Genomic DNA, 22,247 nt, shown 5'->3' with positions numbered 1-22,247 from the left:
TCCATCACAATTTGAGACGAACAGTGAGGTCGAAACGTGCAACAGCAGAGGGGATAATGCACTTTATTATGTATTATTAAAACTGACAGTGACTCAGAAAAGAGTTCAATATTCAGTAACAAAACCCTTTGACTTTTTGCCCAATGACATAAAATGTCAATCGGTAGCAAAGCAAATTTTAAATATAACTTAGAATTATTTCTCCTGGACAACTCCTTACAATTCATGGACGAATTTCCATTAAAAAACTGGTAGCCTGTAAAAAAAGAGTAAGTGGTGTAGCACAAGTAGGTTTAAACATTGTGTTCTCATTAATATTAACATGATTCATGTATAAATATTCTGTAAAATGACTCATTTTTCCACATCATTTCGATAAAAGATCGTTCAAATGAAGCAGATTTGTGGCACGTTGTTGACTTGTCAAGTTGCACAGGCTGCTTTGCACAGCCAGAAATTCCCCTGCCCCACCACCACCTCCATCACCAATCTTTCTCAACTTATAGCTGCACTCAAATATCATTAGTGGCATTACAATCTTTTGTTCGCTTTTAATAGATTCAAGAAATTAAAGTAACAACCTATTTTTTGAAGCTATAAAATGAAAACAACATTTAGCATCGATCATTACTTTTCTACTGTGTCTCTACACTGAAGCGCCAAAGAAACTGGTATAGGCATTGGTATTCAAATACAGAGATATATAAACAGGTGGAATACTGAGCTGCGATCTTAAATGCCTATGTAAGACAACAAGTGCCTGGCGCAGTTGTTAGGTCGGTTACTGCTGCTACAATGGCAAGTTATCAACATTTAAGTGGGTCTGAACGTGGTGTTACATTCGGCACACGAGCGGTGGGACACAGCATCTCCGAGGTAGCGATGAAGTGGAGATTTTGCTATACGACCATTTCACGCATGTACCGTGAATATCAGGACTCTGGTAAAACATCAGATCTCCGAAATAGCTGCGGCCGGAGAAATATCCTGCAAGAACGGGACCAATGACGAACGAAGAGAATCGTTCGACGTGACAGAAGTACAACTCTTCCACAAATTGCTGCAGATTTCAATGTAGGTCCATCAACAAGTGTCAGTGTGTGAACCATTCCGCGAAAAATTATCGATATGCGCTTTCGGAGCTGAAGCTCCACTTGTGCACCCTTGATCACTGCACGACACAAAACTTTATACCTAGCCTGGGACCGTCACCACTGACATTGAACTGTTGATGACTGTAAACATGCCGCCTGTTCAGACGAGTCTCGTTTCTAATTGTATTGAGCGGATGGGGGTGTACGGGCATGGAGACAACCTCATGAATCCATGGACCCTGGATGTCAGCAAAGGAATGTTCAAGCTGGTGGAGGCTCTGTTATAGTGTGGGGCGTGTGCAGTTGGAGTGATATGGAATCCTTGATACATCTGGATACTACTTGCATGGGTTACATATACGTAAGCATCCTGTCTGAGCACCTGCATCCATTCATGTCCGTTGTGCATTTCGAAGATCTAGGGTAATTACAGCAGAACAGTGCGACGCCCCACACGTCCAGAATTGCTACAGAGTGGCTTCAGGACCGCTCTCCTGAGTTTAAACACTTCTGCGGCCTGCCAAATTCCCCAGACATGAACATTATTGAACATATCTGGGACACCTTGCAACGTGCTGTTCAGAAGAGAGCTCATACTCTTATGGATTTATGGACAGCCGTGCACGATTCATGATGTCAGTTCCCTCCAGCACTACTTCAGATATTAGTCAAATCCATGCCATGTCGTTCTGTGGCACTTCTGCGTGCTCGCAGGGCTCCTACATGATATTCGGCAGGTCTACCAGTTTCTTTGGCTCTTCAGTGTACATTAGTAAAGTAAAAATACAATACACTGAAACTGTCATTGTCTTATTAGCAGGTGAGATACAACCTAGAAACGATTGCTTGCCTTAACCTGAACCTCTAACCTACTGATATAGATTTATTACTGTAATTGTAAACAGATTATCAAACAAAGAATATGAGGAATTCCTCTGTAAACGTGAGTGATTGTTAAGTATTTTAGAGCCGACAAAAAAATCGTATTCAGTGACTTTAATATACATTTTCTGAAATTCTCAAATTACAGAGATTGCCCACAAAAAATCTTATTTTTACTCCCCACAGTAGTTGCGCCAGTAAGAATCCCTAGGGATAGTAAAACTACATTAGACCAGATTTTTTTTTCAAAAAAATATAGTCAAAAAATTTTTCTGGATTTGTGACCACATTGTCAATATGTAAAACTACCGATGTTTCGGTTACTGTTGCAAGTGGCTTTCTTCAGAGTAAACAAAAACACCCTGAAGAAGGTCACTTGCAACAGTGACCGAAACATAGTTTTACATATTGACAACGCAGTCACAAACCGAGAAAAATGTTATTAACTGTGACAATGGCCATGGAAACCAACATTTATACAAAAAAATATTTTCCCTATACAACACTAAGCTACTTAATATAGGATGTAGTGAGTATGTCACTCTGCTGTTAACAGCACGACCATGTTCATAAAAAGTCTACCAGCCAAAAACAGTGAGTGCAGTGACCTCAGTGATGGCAATCTTACAAACTAATACTATCTACAAAGCTGGTAAACTTGGGATGAAGTGTTCACTAAGAAATATATAAATAGCACCTTCAATAACTGTCACGAAATGTATAAATCTTATTTTGATTAGCCTTCCCACTGAAGCAATGTGGATTAAAGTCAGCTGGAAATTTAAGTTGGTTTTCAAATGGCATAAAATTCTCTAGTGCAAAGAAAATATTTCTACATTCGTATAAAAAACTGTATACTGTGTCAATACAAATACAGAATCATAGCAGGCAATACAATACAATAAAATTATAGAAGATGAAAAAGAGTGGCAATGATGAATACATCTCCAAATGAAAAGACAAGGCATATGCCACATGGATTACCATCTCATCAGAAATACACACAAAATCAATGGCAAAAAGTATTAGTCTAAAACTGGAAAATGCCAGTATCTCATACCAACTCCATAGGTACTCTTTTTTGTGAATGCTTTGGAAAAATAACAAATGACTTCATCCTAATACCTACAGAACGCGTAATATACATCATTCTGGAAATGGCAACCCCTCAGATGGCCATTTCTCAAGCAGATCACACCAGATAATCTAATATTGAAAATGATCTCATTAAAGAAGTTTTCATATAGTTATTACATTGTTCTGCATTGTATCATATGATCTTCACTAATTTAGATTGTAGAAACTCTAAAGCATATAGGCCTGTGGCAGAACTTATTGGATTCTCAAATAAATTGGTAAAACGCTTTTTATAATAGGTTGCAATGGTTTATAAGCTAAAAGAACCATTCTTATCAAATACTTTGCACAGCTTCAGTCACTCTAGATCCATAACCATAGATGGAAAGGAAATGACTATCGGGGTATTTAGATGTTATAGATCATGGTAACCAACTAAATAAATGGATAAAATAGAATTAGTCACGTTACAAATGAATTAATTATATAATATATTACTAACTGGCTATAAATCATTATTCAGAAACAAGACATAAGCATTGAAAATATAAGAATAACATCACATTCCAAAATCAAATATCATGTACCACAAAGTTCCGTACTAAATCCATTCTTTTGTCTCTTATATAAAGAATGATCCGCAGAATTACGTCGTATTACCTTAAAATAATGTGTTAATCCTGTCATTCATATTTAATATGAAACTCTTTGTGTATAGTAATTGTACATCATAAAGTGCATTTTTTTCTGTGTTGGTAAATGACGAGTGCCATTTTATTTATTTATTTAGCGCCCATTGTATCGCATTCATGATATTGGACTTTTCAACTTATAAAACAGTAGAATTTTTTTACATATTTACATTAATGTTTAAAATAAAGTCATATGCAATGGGTAATATTTTATCAAGGCTAGGTGCTTTCTTATCAACACATTTTCATGACAGTAGTAATATAAAGAGTTTTCTACTTAACTAGGCATAAGAAAATAAAATGTTGTACATACAAATAGAGAAAATGGACATATTGCTGAAAAGTTGCTGTAACATCTTGGTTGACTTTACTAAAGTATTAAATATTGTAGTTAAATAGGCATAATAGCACTTAGAATTTCTTATCTGCATATATGGCACAAAAGATAGGTACATAATTAGACATATGATTACATTAGTGATGGAGTTTAGTTTTACCTAGGAATGCCTAGATAATAATGAATTTTTATTTCGAGAGAGTATGAGGCAAAACCTACAGATATTCCAGATATTCACGAATGCTGTAGAAGCTGTTGTTTATTAGTAGATTTTTTAGTTCTTTTTTAAATGTATTAATGGTTGGTATGATTGATGTTATCTGGAAATACACTGAGGAGGATTTTTGGTTGGAAAATTACATTGTCCTCACGTATTGATTTCCTGTGTACATCCCCATGACAGTCTTTCCTATTCTTTGTTTCATAATTGTGGATCTCACTGTTCAACCCTGGAAACTCTATGTAGCTCTCAAAGAAGCCTATATTTTCAAATAAAAGTATAGATAGTAGGGTAATGATTTTTAATTCCTTATAATTACGTCTACATGATTCTCTGTAAGCGACATTCTTGATTAAGCTAACAGCTTTCTTTTGAAGTTTAAAAGACTGCTTTGCAAAAGTGGTTTTTCCCCGAATAATATGCTATACCTTAGCAAACTATGCATGTAGATGTAATAAGCACTTAGCACTGTTTCAGCATTGCAAGAATCTTTAAGCATTCTTATTGCTATGTAACATTACTTGCTTAGTCTTTGTTAAGCATTTCTACGTATCTGTCCCATCTTAGATGTCCATTCACCCATAATCCTAAAAATTGTATGTGATTCTTCTGCTGTATTTGGCCACCCCCTACTGTAAACTTTACATTGGTCCCGTTTTTGTTTCCTTCTATGGTTGAAGTTGATCCATACAGTTTTCTTGTCATTAACAACTAGACAGTTACCTTTAAACCATTTTTCCACGCCACATCGAATGTTTTGTCAGTTTTCTGCTGGGTTTCATACTCGTTCTCTCCTTTTATAAAGTAACTGGTATCATCAGCAAATAATATAGTACCGGCTGTTGAAAACTGTTGCGGTTGGTCACCAGTAAAAATCAAGAACAAGAAGACCAGTATCAACCCAATTCATCTATGGTGTTCCATATAAATGACCACAAACCATACATACGAAAATTGAGAGTCCGAAGTACATGTGCAGGTTACCAATGTGACAGTGCCACATGTGGATTACTATGAATTCATTTCTTCCGATATGTGAAGTTCGACAGTGACAGCACTGTGGCCGGTCAGTGATTTTAATACACAGAAGTGCTTCGCGGGCATGCGCACGAGTTGCCCATATGTGGCGACAGTCTGATGTGATGGCTATGGTTTGTGAAGCGAACTTTATGAGTGACTTCGTACAATGTCACTTTTCAATGTTTAATTAAATTAATCGACTGTGAGTTACGTTCGTCTTAAATAATTCCGTTAGATGAAAGCAAACGCTTGTTGATCGCTATTGATTTTTTGTCCGGTTCTCGCAGCAGTACCTGCAGTATTTCGTCCATAACGCCGCCGATTAAATAGTTACAGTATTGTTGAAACTATAAAGTGATTTTATTATAGCCTGTGATGTTATGTAAATACGAAAGATTATGGCTCGAACTGTCAAACGCAATTCAACGGTAAGATGACATCGGATCATCTCTGTAATTTCCAGCGAATAAGCAGTTTGTTATGATGCTTACCGGCTGTAGGAAATGTGCGTTGTGTTTGTATTTGGGAGATTACACAAAGAGACTTCCGCACGGTTGGGGCTATGCACCTTATTTAGAAGGGCGCTTAACGTTATTTTTACTTTGATGTGAATGTAATTTAGAACGTAGTGTAAGTATTTCCGCAAAGTTTAGGCAGTTCTTGTTGTATTGCCCCAGAAGCTGTCACTGAACTGAGGAACAAAATAGCAAGACCAGACGAATTTTGGGATTAGACCGGAACAGATAAAAGGTTATGAAAAATGATATAGTAATGCCAGCATCCCCCACGAAAATTATGCCAGAATGTTGCTTGAGAATGACGCAGTTGAAGCTTGTAGCAGCAGTAGCTTTCACGCGTTGTATTATATGGAATTTCAATCACGACGCACCGGACGCCGGAACTGCTGAGGGACTTTGTGGTGAGTGTGGAAGTTTCAGTTTTTTGGTAGAAATGTCAGCACAGTAGGGCTATTAGCAAAGACATGAGGACCGGGAGAAAAGTTTAGTATGTGCACTGTCAAAATTGACCAGTTTGCGAGTATTATGAAATGTGGTCACCGAATTCTAGTATAGAGCCCGAACAATTTCGTAACTTGTAACTAGAGCTACCGCACAAGTAGTAATGCTTATGTATCATTAGCTTCAGCACCTGTTTACACCATTCTTCACAACTAGTGTTCATCAGTGTAGTTATAAGAACCGTGCAATGTTTGTTCCCTATCAATTCATAAAATGAGACATGGAACATTTCACATGGAAAAAGGTATCTCCAATCATTATTCATAACTAAGGCGATTCCTTTGTAAGAAATTAGAATTTATGCCTCTAACCTGCGATCTTTGAGAGGCAAGCTTGTTTTATGTAGTGGATCATGCGCTCTTGACATGCTTTTTTTTCTGAATCAACCGACTTGGTAATGGATTATTGTGCTCCTTGCCTGATTGAGCTGATTTGAATTCTCCAACACAGACATGTATACAAGAATATTCGTTTTTATAATGTCACAACTGAGGCCTTTGTCAGTTGTATACGGTCTATGGTATATGAAACTGCAACCTCATCGTTTTAACTGACAGTTTACGTGTTTCATTTTCGTATATGACTCTGGACTGCAATCCTTGAAGTGAATTTACTTGGTGTTGTAATTAATAGGAAGTCTTGGGCGGATTGTGCACAGTGACAGGACAGGCTAATAAGCACTTCTTGGTTAACTTTGAATGTCTTGTTGCTCTTCAGAGTATTAAATTATATATATATAATGCAGTTTTTTGTTGTTGGATGTTACTGTCATGTAAGCAAGTGATCAAAATAGTATGTGACATTGACACAGGTCTTTGCTAAAATTCGTGGAAATTGTAATGTTGTCACAGAGTGTGTATTCCATTGTGGTATATCTCAGTTCAACGAACTTGCATGAAAGACTGAGCAATATAGTATAAATAAAAATTAGAAAAGTGCACGTAACTATTTGCATTTGTATTATATTTTCTTAGCTTCAGGGTACAAAACTATCCTTTGGTCTCCATTTTAAGTACTGTTAAGCTTCCAAGAAAAAGTCAAAGCAGCAGATGACAAACACGAGCTATTCTGATATGAATAAAGTGTGTTCCGTAGCTCATACTTCTATAAGAGCTGGAGTGAATTAGTTCTTTCTATCACTATAATTTATTACAGTAATGACTTGTATTCAGTATTATCTCCACTAGTTTTTTCTCCAGGCAACTGCCACACATCTTAATATAATATGTTTAAATTAGGGCCTATGGTGAATAAGAAGTTAAATCACAATTATGTGGTTGACAACAGCAGAGATTGCACTGCATAGGTCTGTTTTGCTAGATTTTTGGAAAATTTATAATCTTTTCATAGTATTGTTTGTAATAAGGGCAGTTAACATTTATTTTTGTGTTGGAATGGAAAGTACAGCCTGGCAGCCAAGATCTTGCTCTTTGACAGGACTTCTCTATGTATCAGTGCCAGACATATTTCCCTAACTTTTCTGTAATTCTGTTTTCCATAAAATAAAAATTATTAATAGTAACAGATTTTCTTTAGCTTACCTTAAACGTTTAATGCAAATCATTTCAAAGACTATGATCCATTTCTTTTCTTATCCTTGTGCAATCTGAACAGACTAATGACCCTTGTCTGTGATGAGGCATTAAACCCAGTCTCCCTTATTTTCTAAAAGTAGTGCACTTTTATTTTTATGTTACAATAAATTTCAAATTCTGTAAGAACAGTGGTCTCAGCTTTAATTACTTGCACTACTTGGTTGAGAGATGACAGACACATGAATTTTATGAAGTGATACACGTGGGGAAGAACTAATGAGAAATGTATATGTGACCGTAAATGCAGTACAAAAGGAATTTTCTAGTTGAAGTGGCTGTTCTCCATATTGTGTAAATGCTGTTGTGAGGATCTTCGGTTTAACTCTTAATTCACAGGATAAAGCAGACATGGGGTTTCAGTATGTTAAATTAATTCCATTTCCCCTCTCAGTAATTGTCCTTGACAGATGAAAAGCTTTGTGTTTGTAATCAACATTAAGATTTTGAATCACGTATAAAATGCAGTACTGCTTAAAAGTACTTTACAAATAGCATACTGAACCTGGGAACAGATAGAGGTCTGTCATGTAGTGTTTTCTCACTTGCGAATGAAATAATGACAAGGGAATGGGGACAGGTTTACACTGTAGTACTAATAGCAATAATAATAGTGTGTGGAATAAATTGTATGTAATTTGTGGTAAGAGTTGGAGCCGAAAGCATTACCGTAACATTTGTAAGACTTTGAAAAAGCACATGATTGACGGGGAAACATTATTCAGTACCTTAAGAGTTTGGAGCTGATGACAAATCAGTTGCAATCATAAAAAGGCACAATAACAAATACAAATTGTGAAATTAAATAAAGTGAAACCTCTAAAGCTTTTTGAGATCAAACCAGGTGTAAGACAAAGAGATGGATTGTCCCCATTACTGTCAAACTGAGTTCAGAAAAGATGTCATGGACTGGAAGAAAAGCACAATAATTTATTTTTCATCCTTGGATCACTTTTGGTAGCGATATTGGACACGTCAAGATATGCACAGGTGTGTTACGAAGTGGACTGATGACCATAGATGCTAAGTCCCATAGTACTCAGAGCCATTTGTTACGAAGTATTTGGTATTTACATAAAAGCACAGATGTATTCAACTGTTTCTGAGAGATTAGGAGTTACTTGGAGTTTGAAGACAAATTTCTAATTGAAGAATTTTGTATACTTGCATCTAAGAAACCCATTGACACTATTAAACTTGCCTCTAAGAAACTCATTGGCACTATTAAACTTGCCTCTAAGAACTCCTTTATACTGTAACAAGAAGCTGAGGCCAGGTGTGACTTCAGTGTTTTTAAGTTCTTGATACTGCTTGGAAGTTTGAGGTCGACCGAATCGTCCGATCCCACCCGTCGGCTTTGACCCGTGACGTAAGGCTGTTGTGGTGTGTGACATCACAACGGCGCGGAATTTAGTTTGTGAGAGTGGAGTGTTTGTAGGTGTCGTTTTGATGTGATCGGTGGTGCTCCCTGGTGGTGTGTTAAGTGATGTTTTTGGTTTAGTTTGCGGGTGTGGCGTCGTGTGTGAATTTTGGTAAATTGATTTTTTTATGTCTTTGGTAGGTATGGATATGACTGACAGTGCGTTGTCTCTAATAAAATTTCTTCAACTATTCAGATTTTTGGATGAAGTCGTAAAGTGTTCAGTATGTCGTGAACAAATGGGGCTTACTTAAAGTTCCGATGTCTCGGACCAGGGAAGGCTGTATGTATGTTGTAAGGATAACAGGTCAAGGGAAGTGTTCGAACCCAATGCATGTCTGTGAATGTTGGTATCTGGAGATGTTTTTGAGCTATATAGGTCAAGGGACCTCCCCCCATGAACCATGGACCTTGCCGTTGGTGGGGAGGCTTGCGTGCCTCAGCGATACAGATAGCCGTACCGTAGGTGCAACCACAACGGAGGGGTATCTATTGAGAGGCCAGACAAACGTGTGGTTCCTGAAGAGGGGCAGCAGCCTTTTCAGTAGTTGCAGGGGCAACAGTCTGGATGATTGACTGATCTGGCCTTGTAACAAAAACCAAAACGGCCTTGCTGTGCTGGTACTGCGAACGGCTGAAAGCAAGGGGAAACTACGGCCGTAATTTTTCCCGAGGGCATGCAGCTTTACTGTATGGTTAAATGATGATGGCGTCCTCTTGGGTAAAATATTCCGGAGGTAAAATAGTCCCCCATTAGGATCTCCGGGTGGTGACTACTCAAGAGGATGTCGTTATCAGGAGGAAGAAAACTGGTGTTCCACGGATCGGAGCGTGGAATGTCAGATCCCTTAATCGGGCAGGTAGGTTAGAAAATTTAAAAATGGAAATGGATAGGTTAAAGTTAGATATAGTGGGAATTAGTGGAGTTCGGTGGCAGGAGGAACAAGACTTCTGGTCGGGCGACTACAGGGTTAAAAACACAAAATCAAATAGGTTTAATGCAGGAGTAGGCTTAATAATGAATAGGAAAATAGGAATGCGGGTAAGCTACTACAAACAGCATAGTGAACGCATTATTGTGGCCAAGATAGATACGAAGCCCACACCTACTACAGTAGTACAAGTTTATATGCCAACTAGCTCTGCAGATGACGAAGAAATTGAAGAAATGTATGATGAAATAAAAGAAATTATTCAGATAGTGAAGGGAGACGAAAATTTAATAGTCATGGGTGACTGGAATTCGTCAGTAGGAAAAGGAGATAAGGAAACATAGTAGGTGAATATGGACTGGGGCAAAGAAATGAAAGAGGAAGCCGCCTGGTAGAATTTTGCACAGAGCACAACTTAATCATAGCTAACACTTGGTTCAAGAATCATACAAGAAGGCTGTATACATGGAAGAAGCCTGGAGATACTGACAGGTTTCAGATAGATTATATAATGGTAAGACAGAGATTTAGGAACCAGGTTTTAAATTGTAAGACATTTCCAGGGGCAGATGTGGACTCTGACCACAATCTATTGGTTATGACCTGTAGATTAAAACTGAAGAAACTGCAAAAAGGTGGGAATTTAAGGAGATGGGACCTGGCTAAACTAAAAGAACCAGAGGTTGTACGGAGTTTCAAGGAGAGCATAAGGGAGCAATTGACAGGAATGGGGGAAAGAAATACAATAGAAGAAGAATGGGTAGCTTTGAGGGATGAAGTAGTGAAGGCAGCAGAGGATCAAGTAGGTAGGACGAGGGCTAGTAGAAATCGTTGGGTAACAGAAGAAATATTGAATTTAATTGATGAAAGGAGAAAATATAAAAATGCAGTAAATGAAGCAGGCAAAAAGGAATACAAACGTCTCAAAAATGAGATCAACAGGAAGTGCAAAATGGCTAAGCAGAGATGGCTAGAGGACAAATGTAAGGAAGTAGAGGCTTATCTCACTAGGGGTAAGATAGATACTGCCTACAGGAAAATTAAAGAGACCTTTGGTGAAAAGAGAACCACTTGTATGAACATCAAGAGCTTAGATGGAAACCCAGTTCTAAGCAAAGAAGGGAAAGCAGAGAGGTGGAAGGAGTATATAGAGGGTCTATACAAGGTCGATGTACTTGAGGACAATATTATGGAAATGGAAGAGGATGTAGATGAAGATGAAATGGGAGACACAATACTGCGTGAAGAGTTTGACAGAGCACTGAAAGACCTGAGTCGAAACAAGGCCCCCGGAGTAGACCACATTCCATTGGAGCTACTGACAGCCTCGGGAGAGCCAGTCCTGACAAAACTCTACCATCTGGTGAGCAAGATTTATGACACAGGCGAAATACCCTCAGACTTCAAGAAGAATATAATAATTCCAATCCCAAAGAAAGCAGGTGTTGACAGATGTGAAAATTACCGAACTATCAGTTTAATAAGTCACAGCTGCAAAATACTAACGCGAATTCTTTACAGACGAATGGAAAAACTGGTAGATGCTGACCTCGGGGAGGATCAGTTTGGATTCTGTCTAAATGTTGGAACACGTGAGGCAATACTGACCTTACGACTTATCTTAGAAGCTAGATTAAGGAAGGGCAAACCTACGTTTCTAGCATTTGTTGACTTAGAGAAAGCTTTTGACAATGTTGACTGGAATACTCTCTTTCAAATTCTGAAAGTGGCAAGGGTAAAATACAGGGAGCGAAAGACTATTTACAATTTGTACAGAAACCAGACGACAGTTATTAGTCGAGGGACATGAAAGGGAAGCAGCGGTTGGAAAGGGAGTGAGACAGGGTTGTAGCCTCTCTCCGATGTTATTCAATCTGTATATTGAGCAAGCAGTGAAGGAAACAAAAGAAAAATTCGGAGTAGGTATTAAAATCCATGGAGAAGAAATAAAAACTTCGAGGTTCACCGATGACATTGTAATTCTGTCAGAGACAGCAAAGGACTTGGAAGAGCAGTTGAACGGAATGGATAGTGTCTTGAAAGGAGGATATAAGATGAACATCAACAAAAGGAAAACTAGGGTAATGGAATGTAGTCGAATTAAGTCGGGTTATGTTGAGGGTATTAGATTAGGAAATGAGACACGTAAATTAGTAAAGGAGTTTTGCTATTTGGGGAGCAAAATAACTGATGATGGCCAAGTAGAGAGGATATAAAATGTAGGCTGGCAATGGCAAGGAAAGCGTTTCTGAAGAAGAGAAATTTGTTAACATCGAGTATAGATTTAAGTGTCAGGAAGACATTTCTGAAAGTATTTGTATGGAGTGTAGCCATGTATGGAAGTGAAACATGGACGATAAATAGTTTGGACAAGAAGAGAATAGAAGCTTTCGAAATGTGGTGCTACAGAAGAATGCTGAAGATTTGATGGGTAGATCACATAACTAATGAGGAAGTATTGAATAGGATTGGGGAGAAGAGAAGTTTGTGGCACAACTTGACCAGAAGAAGGGATTGGTTGGTAGAACATGTTCTGAGGCATCAAGGGATCACCAATTTAGTATTGGAGGGCAGCGTGGAGGGTAAAAATCGTAGAGGGAGACCAAGAGATGACTACACTACGCAGATTCAGAAGGATGTTGGTTGCAGTGGGTACTGGGAGATGAAGAGGCTTGCACAGGATAGAGTAGCATGGGGAGCTGCATCAAACCAATCTCAGGACTGAAGACCACAACAACAAGAAGAAGGCATACTGGCAGTCTTTTGCCCTCACTCACTTCGTCAGCGGAATAGGAAAGGGAATGACGAGTAGTGGTAGAGGGTAGCTTCCGCGCACACAATCCAGGTCAAGGGAAGTGTTCGATCCCAATTTATGGGATCGGGAGGTGCTGTTGAGCTATATAGGTCAAGGGAAGTGTCAGATTCCAGGGGGTATTGTGTTTAGTGGTATTTGGGGAGTTTTGTGATGTCGTTTTTTTTTTGTGTGTGGTTTTGTTTATATTTAGTTTATTTCCCACGCTTGTCACATTAGTGTTATTAGGCTTTTTGTAGAATGTGTGTGTGTTTGTTTTTCGAGGTATTTTTGTCCTCATAATGTGTACGTCACAACTTTATATGTGCCATATTGGAATCGTGGTTTATGGTCGTTTCCGCCATATTTGTGACGTCATGGGTCAAAGCAGACGGGTGAGATCGCACGCTTCCGTATGTCCGAAGTTTGTTATATAATATACATCCAGCTATTTTAAGTGTACTTGAACACATGTGACAATTATTACACCTAGTGCCATATTTATGTATATTTTTGTTCATCAAAGCTGTACAGTTTATTTTTAGGTACGTAATTGCTTCATATACATACAGAGCAGGCACTGTCGATATTTGCAGTTTATTTCTACAAGACTGTTTTGGAGACAGATTTCCAGTGCACCTAATCACTTTGTTTTGGAGTTTAAGTGGTATTCATATGTTTATATTAGCTGCACTACCTCACAGAGGTGTACAATAACTGATATGTGGTTAAGTTAGAGCATAATACATGAATTTTTAAAAAATCATAATTGGAAGAAAAGGGATAAACTGAGAATTGTTGGCTTGGCTTTTGCAGTCAGCCTTGTCATCTTAAGTTGAATCTGTAGACAATGCAACAATAAAGATAAATCTCACAGGATACAGCTTCAAAAGCAGGCCTATATGTATCTTTTGAGAGAAAAAAGAAAAAATATTGCGACACGAAGAAGGCACTGAAATATATGGAAACTAGCTATAGAAGTATAGAAAAGGCTACAATATTTAAATGATTAGCTGAAATAAAACAACAAACAACTTCGACAAGTAAGCTAACGTGGTAAGGACAAGGGCAGTGGAAGTTGATTTTCAATTAACAAAAACCTTTTACGATAATAAATCTTTATCAGTAATAAAACTCCAGGACTAAAAATCTGTCATTAGATCAGAATGCTATTTGTTAAATGCAGCCGATTACTTAGCTGAAGCAGAAAATAAAAAAAGGGAAATAGTCAGGAAAATCTTTGGACGATAACACTACAATGGGAAATGAGAATTTATAAGTAATAAATAAGTTAATGAAAGAATAGGTTAAATATTAGACTCAATGAGGAAGAGATGAGTTGTATTCAATGGGCACCTAAAAAGGTTACATAAAGTAACAACAAAAAGATAGACTTTTTGACAGGAACCTAAAACATGAATCGTGTAGGTCTCAGAAATTAAAGCAGACCTAAGCAAAATGAAATTAATGGAGGAAGAAATAGGAAAAAGAAAAGTTCATAGCAATTTTTTTTCTTAAAGGTTTCCAGAAGCAAACGAAGAAGAGACAGGTGTAAATTAAACAATGGAAGATCCGGGGTGGATTGTAACCATACCAGATAGGGAAAGTTGCTACTCACCATATAGCTGAGATGCTGAGCCGCGGTAGGCACAATAAAAAGATTCACACACTCATAGCTTTCGGCCATTAAGGCCTTTGTCAGCAGTACACACACACACACACACACACACACACACACACACACACACACACACACACGGGCGCGCGTGCACACAAACGCAACTTGGACACACGTCTGCAGTCTCAGAGAGCTGAAACTACACTGCGAGCAGCAGCACCAGTGCATGGTGGGTCTGGCAACTGGGTGGGGGTAAGGAGGAGGCTGGGGCAGGGAGGGGGTTGGATAGTATGGTGGGAGTGGTGGACAGTGAAGTGTTGCAGTTTAGACGGAGGGCAGGAGAGAAGGGGGGGGGGGAGGGGGTATGTAGATTAAAGGAGATAATTAAAAATAAAAATACTGGGTGTGGCACTGAAATGATGGCCATGTAGTGCTGGAATGGGAACAGGGAGGGACTGGATGGGTGAGGACAGTGACTAATGAAGGTTGAGGTCAGGAGGGTTACAGGAATGTAGGATGTATTGCAGGCAAAGTTCCCATCTGCGCAATTCTGAAAAGCTGGTGTTGGTGGGAAGGATCCATATGGCACAGGCTATGAAGCAGTCATTGAGATGAGGGGTATCTTGTTTGGCAGTGTGTTCAGCAACAGGATGGCCCACTTGTTTTTTGGCCACAGAGGTCGTACATGCGGACAGACAGCTTGTTGGTTGTCATGCCTACATAGAATGCAGCACAGCGGTTGCAGCTTAGCTTGTAAATTACATGACTGGTTTCACAGTTAGCCCTGTCTTTGATGGGATAGGTGGTGATAGTGACCAGACTGGAGTAGGTGGCGGTAGAAGGATGTATGGGACAGGTCTTGCATCTAGGTCTATTACAGGCATATGAGCCATGAGGTAATGGATTGGGAGCAGGGGTTGTGTAAGGATAGAAGAGTATATTGTGTAGGTTTGGTGGATGGCGGTATACCACGGTAGGGGGGATGGGAAGGATAGTGGGTGGGACATTTCTCATTTCAGGGTACGGCGAGAGGTAACAGAAACTTTAGCGGAGAGCGTAATTCAGTTGCTCCAGTACCGGATGGTACTGAGTTATGAGGGGAATGCCCCTCTGTGGCCGGACTGTGGGACTTCGGGAGGTGGTGGAAGACTGGAAAGATGAGACATGGGAGATTAGTTTTTGTACAAGGATGGGAGGATAATTACGGTCAGTGAAGGCTTTAGTGAGACCATAGGTATATTTAGAGGAGGACTGCTCGTCACTGCAGATGCGATGACCACAAGTGGCTAGGCTGTACGGAAGGGACTTCTTGGTATGGAATAGGTGGCAGCTGTCGAAGTGGAGGTATTGCTGGTGGTTAGTAGGTTTGATATGGACGGAGGTGCTGATGTAGCCATCTCTGAGGTGGAGGACAACATCTAGGACAGTAGCTTGTTGAGTTGAGTAGGACCAGTTGAAGCAAGTGGGGGAGAAGTTGTTGAGGTTCTGGAGGAATGTGCATAAGGTCTCCTGACCTTCAATTCGGATAGCAAAGATGTCATCAATGAATCTGAACCAGGTGCAATATAGAAAGAGGAAATAAAAGAACAACATATGGATAGAATGGACAAACTACTGGAAAGAAGACTAATTATTTAATGTGACCCTCAATAGGCCAAACCAATAAGACCAATGTTGCCATTATCCCATTACAGCAACAGACACTGTCAAACATTATTAATTAAATCAATAAATACAAATATACAAAGGTTTAGTTATCAGAAATTACAGCATTATATTAAAATAAGCGTATCCATTCATCTCACTGAATGGGTGACAAACCAGTCATGCTATAAGGCGACAATAAAAATTTGAGTTTGAAAATGCTGTAGAAAATCAACCCCTGCTCAAAATGGTATCAAATTTGGACATATTATTGACAGAGGAGAAAACATTATGCAAACAAAAAATTTGCTCACTAGATGGCACAGCGTCATAATGTAAATAGGTTTGGCTACAAATGATAGATGAATTCTGATATGACGGCTGTGGTGAGAGTTGCACATAAAATAATTGGTACTGTGAAATGTGGCATTCAGCAGTTGTGGCACTGTTAGTTAGGTAGGTCCAGCCACCACAGCAAGGTCGTACCACATCGGTTGGAAGAAGTCAGTTTTTAATTGTCGTGGGGCCAAAAACCATATAAAAGGCAATATGACATCATTTTTAATTGCCTTTGGCCAAAAACTGCATAAAAAGCAAATTGATGCCAGTTTCTATGCTTGTCACATCTCACAATATGCCATCAATATTATGTAAGACGATTAGACGTGAGAATTTGTTGTAAAGACTGTTGACAGTGTCACCTAATGATGATTGTTGCATGAAACCAGTTGTCATATAATAGGTCTACTGTAATACATATGTGGTGGTTTGTATTGATATTTCCCTACTCTGTTTCGCCCATCTGAAAAGTAAATGGTAGTAGTGATAGACTACATCCTTACCTTAGTCCCTAATTTCTATGGTTTCTGTATACAGGGTGATTCAAAAAGAATAACACAACTTTAAAAATGTGTATATAATGAAAGAAACATAATATAACCTTCTGTTATACATCATTACAAAGAGTATTTAAAAAGGTTTTTTTTAACTCAAAAACAAGTTCAGAGATGTTCAATATGGCCCCCTCCACACACTGGAGCAATATCAACCTGATACTCCAACTCGTTCCACACTCTCTGTAGCATATCAGGTGTAACAGTTTGGATAGCTGCTGTTATTTCTCGTTTCAAATCATCAATGGTGGCTGGGAGAGGTGGCCGAAACACCATATCCTTAACATACCCCCATAAGAAAAAATCTCAGGGGGGTAAGATCTGGGCTTCTTGGAGGCCAGTGATGAAGTGCTCTGTCACGGGCTGCCTGGCGGCCGATCCATCGCCTCGGGTAGTTGACGTTCAGGTAGTTACGGACAGATAAGTGCCAATGTGGTGGCGCTCCATCCTGCTGAAATATGAATTGTTGTGCTTCTTGTTCGAGCTGAGGGAACAGCCAATTCTCCAACTTCTCCAGCTACTGTAGTCCAATTACAGTAGCACCTTCGAAGAAAAAGGGACCAAAAACTTTATTGGGTGAAATGGCACAGAAAACGTTCACCTTAGGCGAGTCACGTTCATACTGAGTTGTTTCCCGCGGATTCTCAGTGCCCCATATACAGAAATTATGACGGTTGACTTTCCCGTTAGTGTGGAAAGTTGCTTCATAACTAAACACAATCTTTGAAATGAAAGATTCATCTGTTTCCATTTGAGCAAGGATAAAATCACAGAAATCGATTCTTTTAATCTTATCAGCTGCAGGCAGTGCTTGAACCAATTTCAGACGATAAAGTTTCATAACTAACCTTTTTCGCAGGACTCTCCATACAGTTGATTGTGGAATTTGCAGCTCTCTGCTAGCTCTGCGAGTCGATTTTCCTGGGCTGCGAACAAATGCTTGCTGGATGCGTGCTACATTTTCATCACTCGTTCTCGGCCGTCCAGAACTTTTCCCTTTGCACAAACACCCATTCTCTGTAAACTGTTTATACCAACATTTAATACACCACCTATCAGGAGGTTTAACACCATACGTCATTCGAAATGCACGCAGAACAACTGCCGTCGATTCACTTCTGCCGTACCCAATAACACAAAAAGCTTTCTGTTGAGCGGTCGCCATCTTAGCATCAACTGACGCTGACGCCTAGTCAGCAGCGCCTCAAGCGAACAAATGTACAACTAAATGAAACTTTATAACTCCCTTAAATCGCCGACAGATAGTGCTTAGCTCTGCCTTTTGTCGTTGCAGAGTTTTAAATTCCTAAAGTTGTGGTATTCTTTTTGAATCACCCTGTATTTTTCGTGGTTGTAAAAGCTGTTTTTGGATTGCCTAAACTATTTGGGACTTTATTGTTTTCTCATATTTGTTACAACATAAGTGTTTTAACTTTGTCATAATTTGTTTCAAGAGCTAAAAATAGTATCTTTTGGGATCGTTAAATTTATTTATCTACGCTACTAATTGTGTAATCATAAATGTGGGATCTATGCTACAGTGTTGCTTTCTAATTCTGCAGGACTTTTCATTGAGCTTCCATTCCACTATATTTTGCTTGCTCTTGTCTGTTAGAGTCCCTCTGGTATTTGCAGATACTTGTCTCCATTTTTCTGTGTAGTTTTCTAGTCATTGGATAACATTAAAATAGTTGAACTAATCTAAGATGTAATTATTGTCTTATATTTCCGTAACTCCATCAGTACTACACCAGCATTTTTGTTTTTCATGTTCTTTAATTTCATCATAACCTGATACATTGTGATGGCATTGTATTGTTTGTCTACTTTGTGTAATAACAATAATAGGTTGTAATTGTGAAGCTTGTCTTGATCATGTTTGTGTAATATTTTTTTCAGCTAACGGAGCTGTGTGTTGATAGTCATTGAAGGTGATGTCCTGTACTTTGTTGATGCTTTTGTTGTAGATATGGTAAATATAGATTGACTAGTGGTACTGACATTTTGACTTCTGTCAAAGTTTGTTTGGAATCCATTAAATCATGAATCGCTGTCTACTCACCTTTATAATTTATGAAAGAGAAAGCTTGCAAAACCTTCACTGTACTGATAAAGGAGCAATTATCTTCAACCTGGGACCAGGTAGGATCGATAGACTGAACAGAGAACAGCGGCATCTATTGTCATGAGTTGGTTTAGTGTATGCAAGTGTCTCGGGAAGATGCATATGGAACTCCAGAGGAAGACACTAAAAGAGAGGTATTGTTCCTCACAGTCTGACGTATTGTAAAAATTCCATTTGTAAGTGTGTCAGTCAACCTTTTACCCCCTCCTACATATATATTGCAAACAGGTCTTGAAGGGAAAACTACAGAGATTTGAGTTCACATTGAGGCTTACCACCATTCATTCTTTTTGCAAACCATTTCTGACTGAAACAGGAAAGGTGGGAAGTTAGTGTGTTAAATAAATTACCATTCTCCATTCACTGTAACATCACTCACAAAGTGTAGGTACAGATGCAAATGTAATTAAGCCGATATAACTTGGTGGAAATTGTGACATCATGGAAGCAGTTTGACCATGGTGACAGAATAAATTTTCATCTTAAGAACTTGTCCTAGAACACTGTGTTCCCTCAGGGGGTTCACAACTCTTTTGTGAGTATGTGCTCAGCTACCATGGGTCCCCAGACTTTGCAGCATTACTATCTTTCTGTACTGCAAGCTGATACTTCCACTAACCCTTACCCCCTCTGCATCTCCATCAGATGGTCTGCTTCATACATATACTGTTTGGACCTGGTTTATGATTAGGACTCAAGTTTCCACGTCCATTGTATTTTAAGACTTTTCATTAAATAAACATATGGTCCCCATTGATGAGCTTGACATGCTACCAATTTTCAAAATCGTCCAGAAGTGCAGACTGTGCAGTGATGTATGCTCTGTCTTTGTGACTTCCCATCTTTGCACGTTTCCTTTTAATAAACAAATATACCCAAATTGCAGCACGGTAGCTGTTACATTGTAGGGCAGGGTTGTCAAGCACCCGCATGATGCTAACCTCTGTGCCACCAGGACAACGCAGGGGTCACACTGTTGGTGCCTGAGCTGAAAACTCCTCATGCATGCCAAGGAGTATGTGCTCTTTGTGTCTGTGGCATGGGGACTCAGAGCAATGGATTACTGGCCAGGTAGCTGTTTCTGAGGCTGGGTGGTGCCCATGGTAAGGGCCCACATTCAGAGTGGATGGCCCAATGGCAGATGAGCCGCAAATGAAGTGGGTGAAGTTATCTTCTGTTAGTGGCTATACTACCCCAGCCGTCTGTATGAAAGGACAGTAGTCCTTTAATGCAGAGAGATACAACCCTAAAATGTTCTCTTCCCTGCCTATGTCGTGGGAGGAACATGGGGCTGAGTGGCATGCAGAGCAATACTCCCCACAGTACTTGGTTTGTACACGGACTGTTGTACAAGGACTGATGGCAATTCCTTCTTGGCCACAAAGTCTTATTCTCTGTAGAGAACTAGGAAGATAAACTCTGGGAAGTGGTAGCCATCTCTGAAATGAAAAGTAGGTCAATTCTGATTAAAACAGCATCCCTTGCCCAGTCACTGGCTCGTGTGTAACAAGCTGGGTGACATACGAGTGACTGTCACTCCCCATAATAGTTGCAATTTAGTTCAGGGCATCATTTTCCTTGGAGACCTGCTATTAGTCAAATAGTGAGATACACGAAAACTCTGTGGCAGGTTGTACACTTTGTCTATCGTGTACATAGTGGGCCAAAGGGTAATAGGGTTGCTAGAGGTGCCTTCATGTTGGCCTTTGAGAGCGATTCATTGCCTGGAAAGATCAAGGTGACGGAATACAGGGTGTACATAAAGTTTGGGAACACTTTCAATTATTTATTGCACAATAACCAAACATTGTATAGGTATCATACATATGTCATTTTGAAGAGAAACCCTGAATGGTTTTTTCCATGTATACTGCCACAGTGTAGTTTGGTAATTTGCTGATATCAATGCTAGTTGCAAACATGGCGAGTTCAGGTGCGGAGCGAGCTTTCTGTGTGTTGGAGTTCGACAAAAACAAGTGTGCTACAGCTGTTCAACAGGTGTTTAGAACCAAGTACAGTGTGAAGACACCAACAAGGGAGGCCATTTACCACTGGCACAACAAATTCATTACGATGCAGCAAAGAGAAGCGGACATTCCGGTGTGAGTGAAATGAATGTGGAGCACGTATGAGAGACATTAATAATGAGTCCAAAGAAATTGGTGTGTTGTGCATCCTGTGAACTCGAAATGGCTTCAATGGAGCTGTCTATGAAACCATTCTAATTGAAGCTAGTAAGGAAGCTCAATGATGACGACAAAGACAAGCATTTCAATTTTTGTTCACAGTTGCAACAATTGAATGAGGATGGGGATGGCATTGTTGATCGCTTAATTTTTAGCAACAAAGCCACTTTTCACACTAATGGGAAAGTGAACAGGCATAATTGTTGAATCTGGGGTACAAATCATCCACACGAATGCGTTGAATTTGAGTAACATTCCCCAAAGGTAAAGATTTTGTGTGCCTTGTCACGTCGAAAACTGTATGGGCCATTCTTCTTTGCAGAGAACACTGTCACTGGATATTCCTACTTGGACATGTTGCAGCAATGGCTGATGCCTCAAATGTAGTCGGACTCTCCATTCATCTTTCAGCAGGATGGGGCTCCACCCCATTTTCATTGTGAAGTGCTTGGATACCTGAACATGGAGTTGCCACATCGATGGATCGGCCATGCTAGAGAAATGGACAGCTGTCTCATGAAATGGCCTCCCAGATCACCAGATCTCACTCTGCGTGACTTTTTCTGTGGGGACACATTAAAGGTCTCGTGTGTGTACTGCCTCTACCAGCCACAGTTGACAATGCCATGCTGGGACGGGTATGGCAAGAATTCAATTACTGTATTGATGTCTGCGGGGTCACTCATAGTTTGCATATCAAATGTT

At 39.4% G+C, this 22,247-nt stretch overlaps 1 protein-coding gene across 3 annotated transcripts in view; it reads left to right on the top strand.

The window, feature by feature from the left end:
* The first annotated feature begins 5,405 nt into the window (after window positions 1-5,405).
* LOC126299316 (coiled-coil domain-containing protein 177) overlaps window positions 5,406-22,247 on the top strand; it is a 265,518-nt gene continuing 248,676 nt past the window's right edge. The window contains exons 1-2 of one of the 3 annotated variants that reach the window (XM_049991137.1): window positions 5,406-5,750; window positions 6,000-6,241. Coding sequence is in view for 1 of the 3 variants with exons in the window: in XM_049991138.1 (XP_049847095.1) it covers window positions 6,076-6,241 (166 nt within the window). In the remaining 2 variants the exon portion in view is untranslated. The other 2 variants (XM_049991135.1, XM_049991138.1) reach the window with 2 other exon arrangements.

This window comes from Schistocerca gregaria, chromosome X, assembly GCF_023897955.1.
Source record: "Schistocerca gregaria isolate iqSchGreg1 chromosome X, iqSchGreg1.2, whole genome shotgun sequence".
NCBI lineage: Eukaryota > Metazoa > Arthropoda > Insecta > Orthoptera > Acrididae > Schistocerca > Schistocerca gregaria.
The sequence above is the reverse complement of the archived record's forward strand: the minus strand, read 5'-3'. Positions and strand labels throughout refer to the sequence as shown.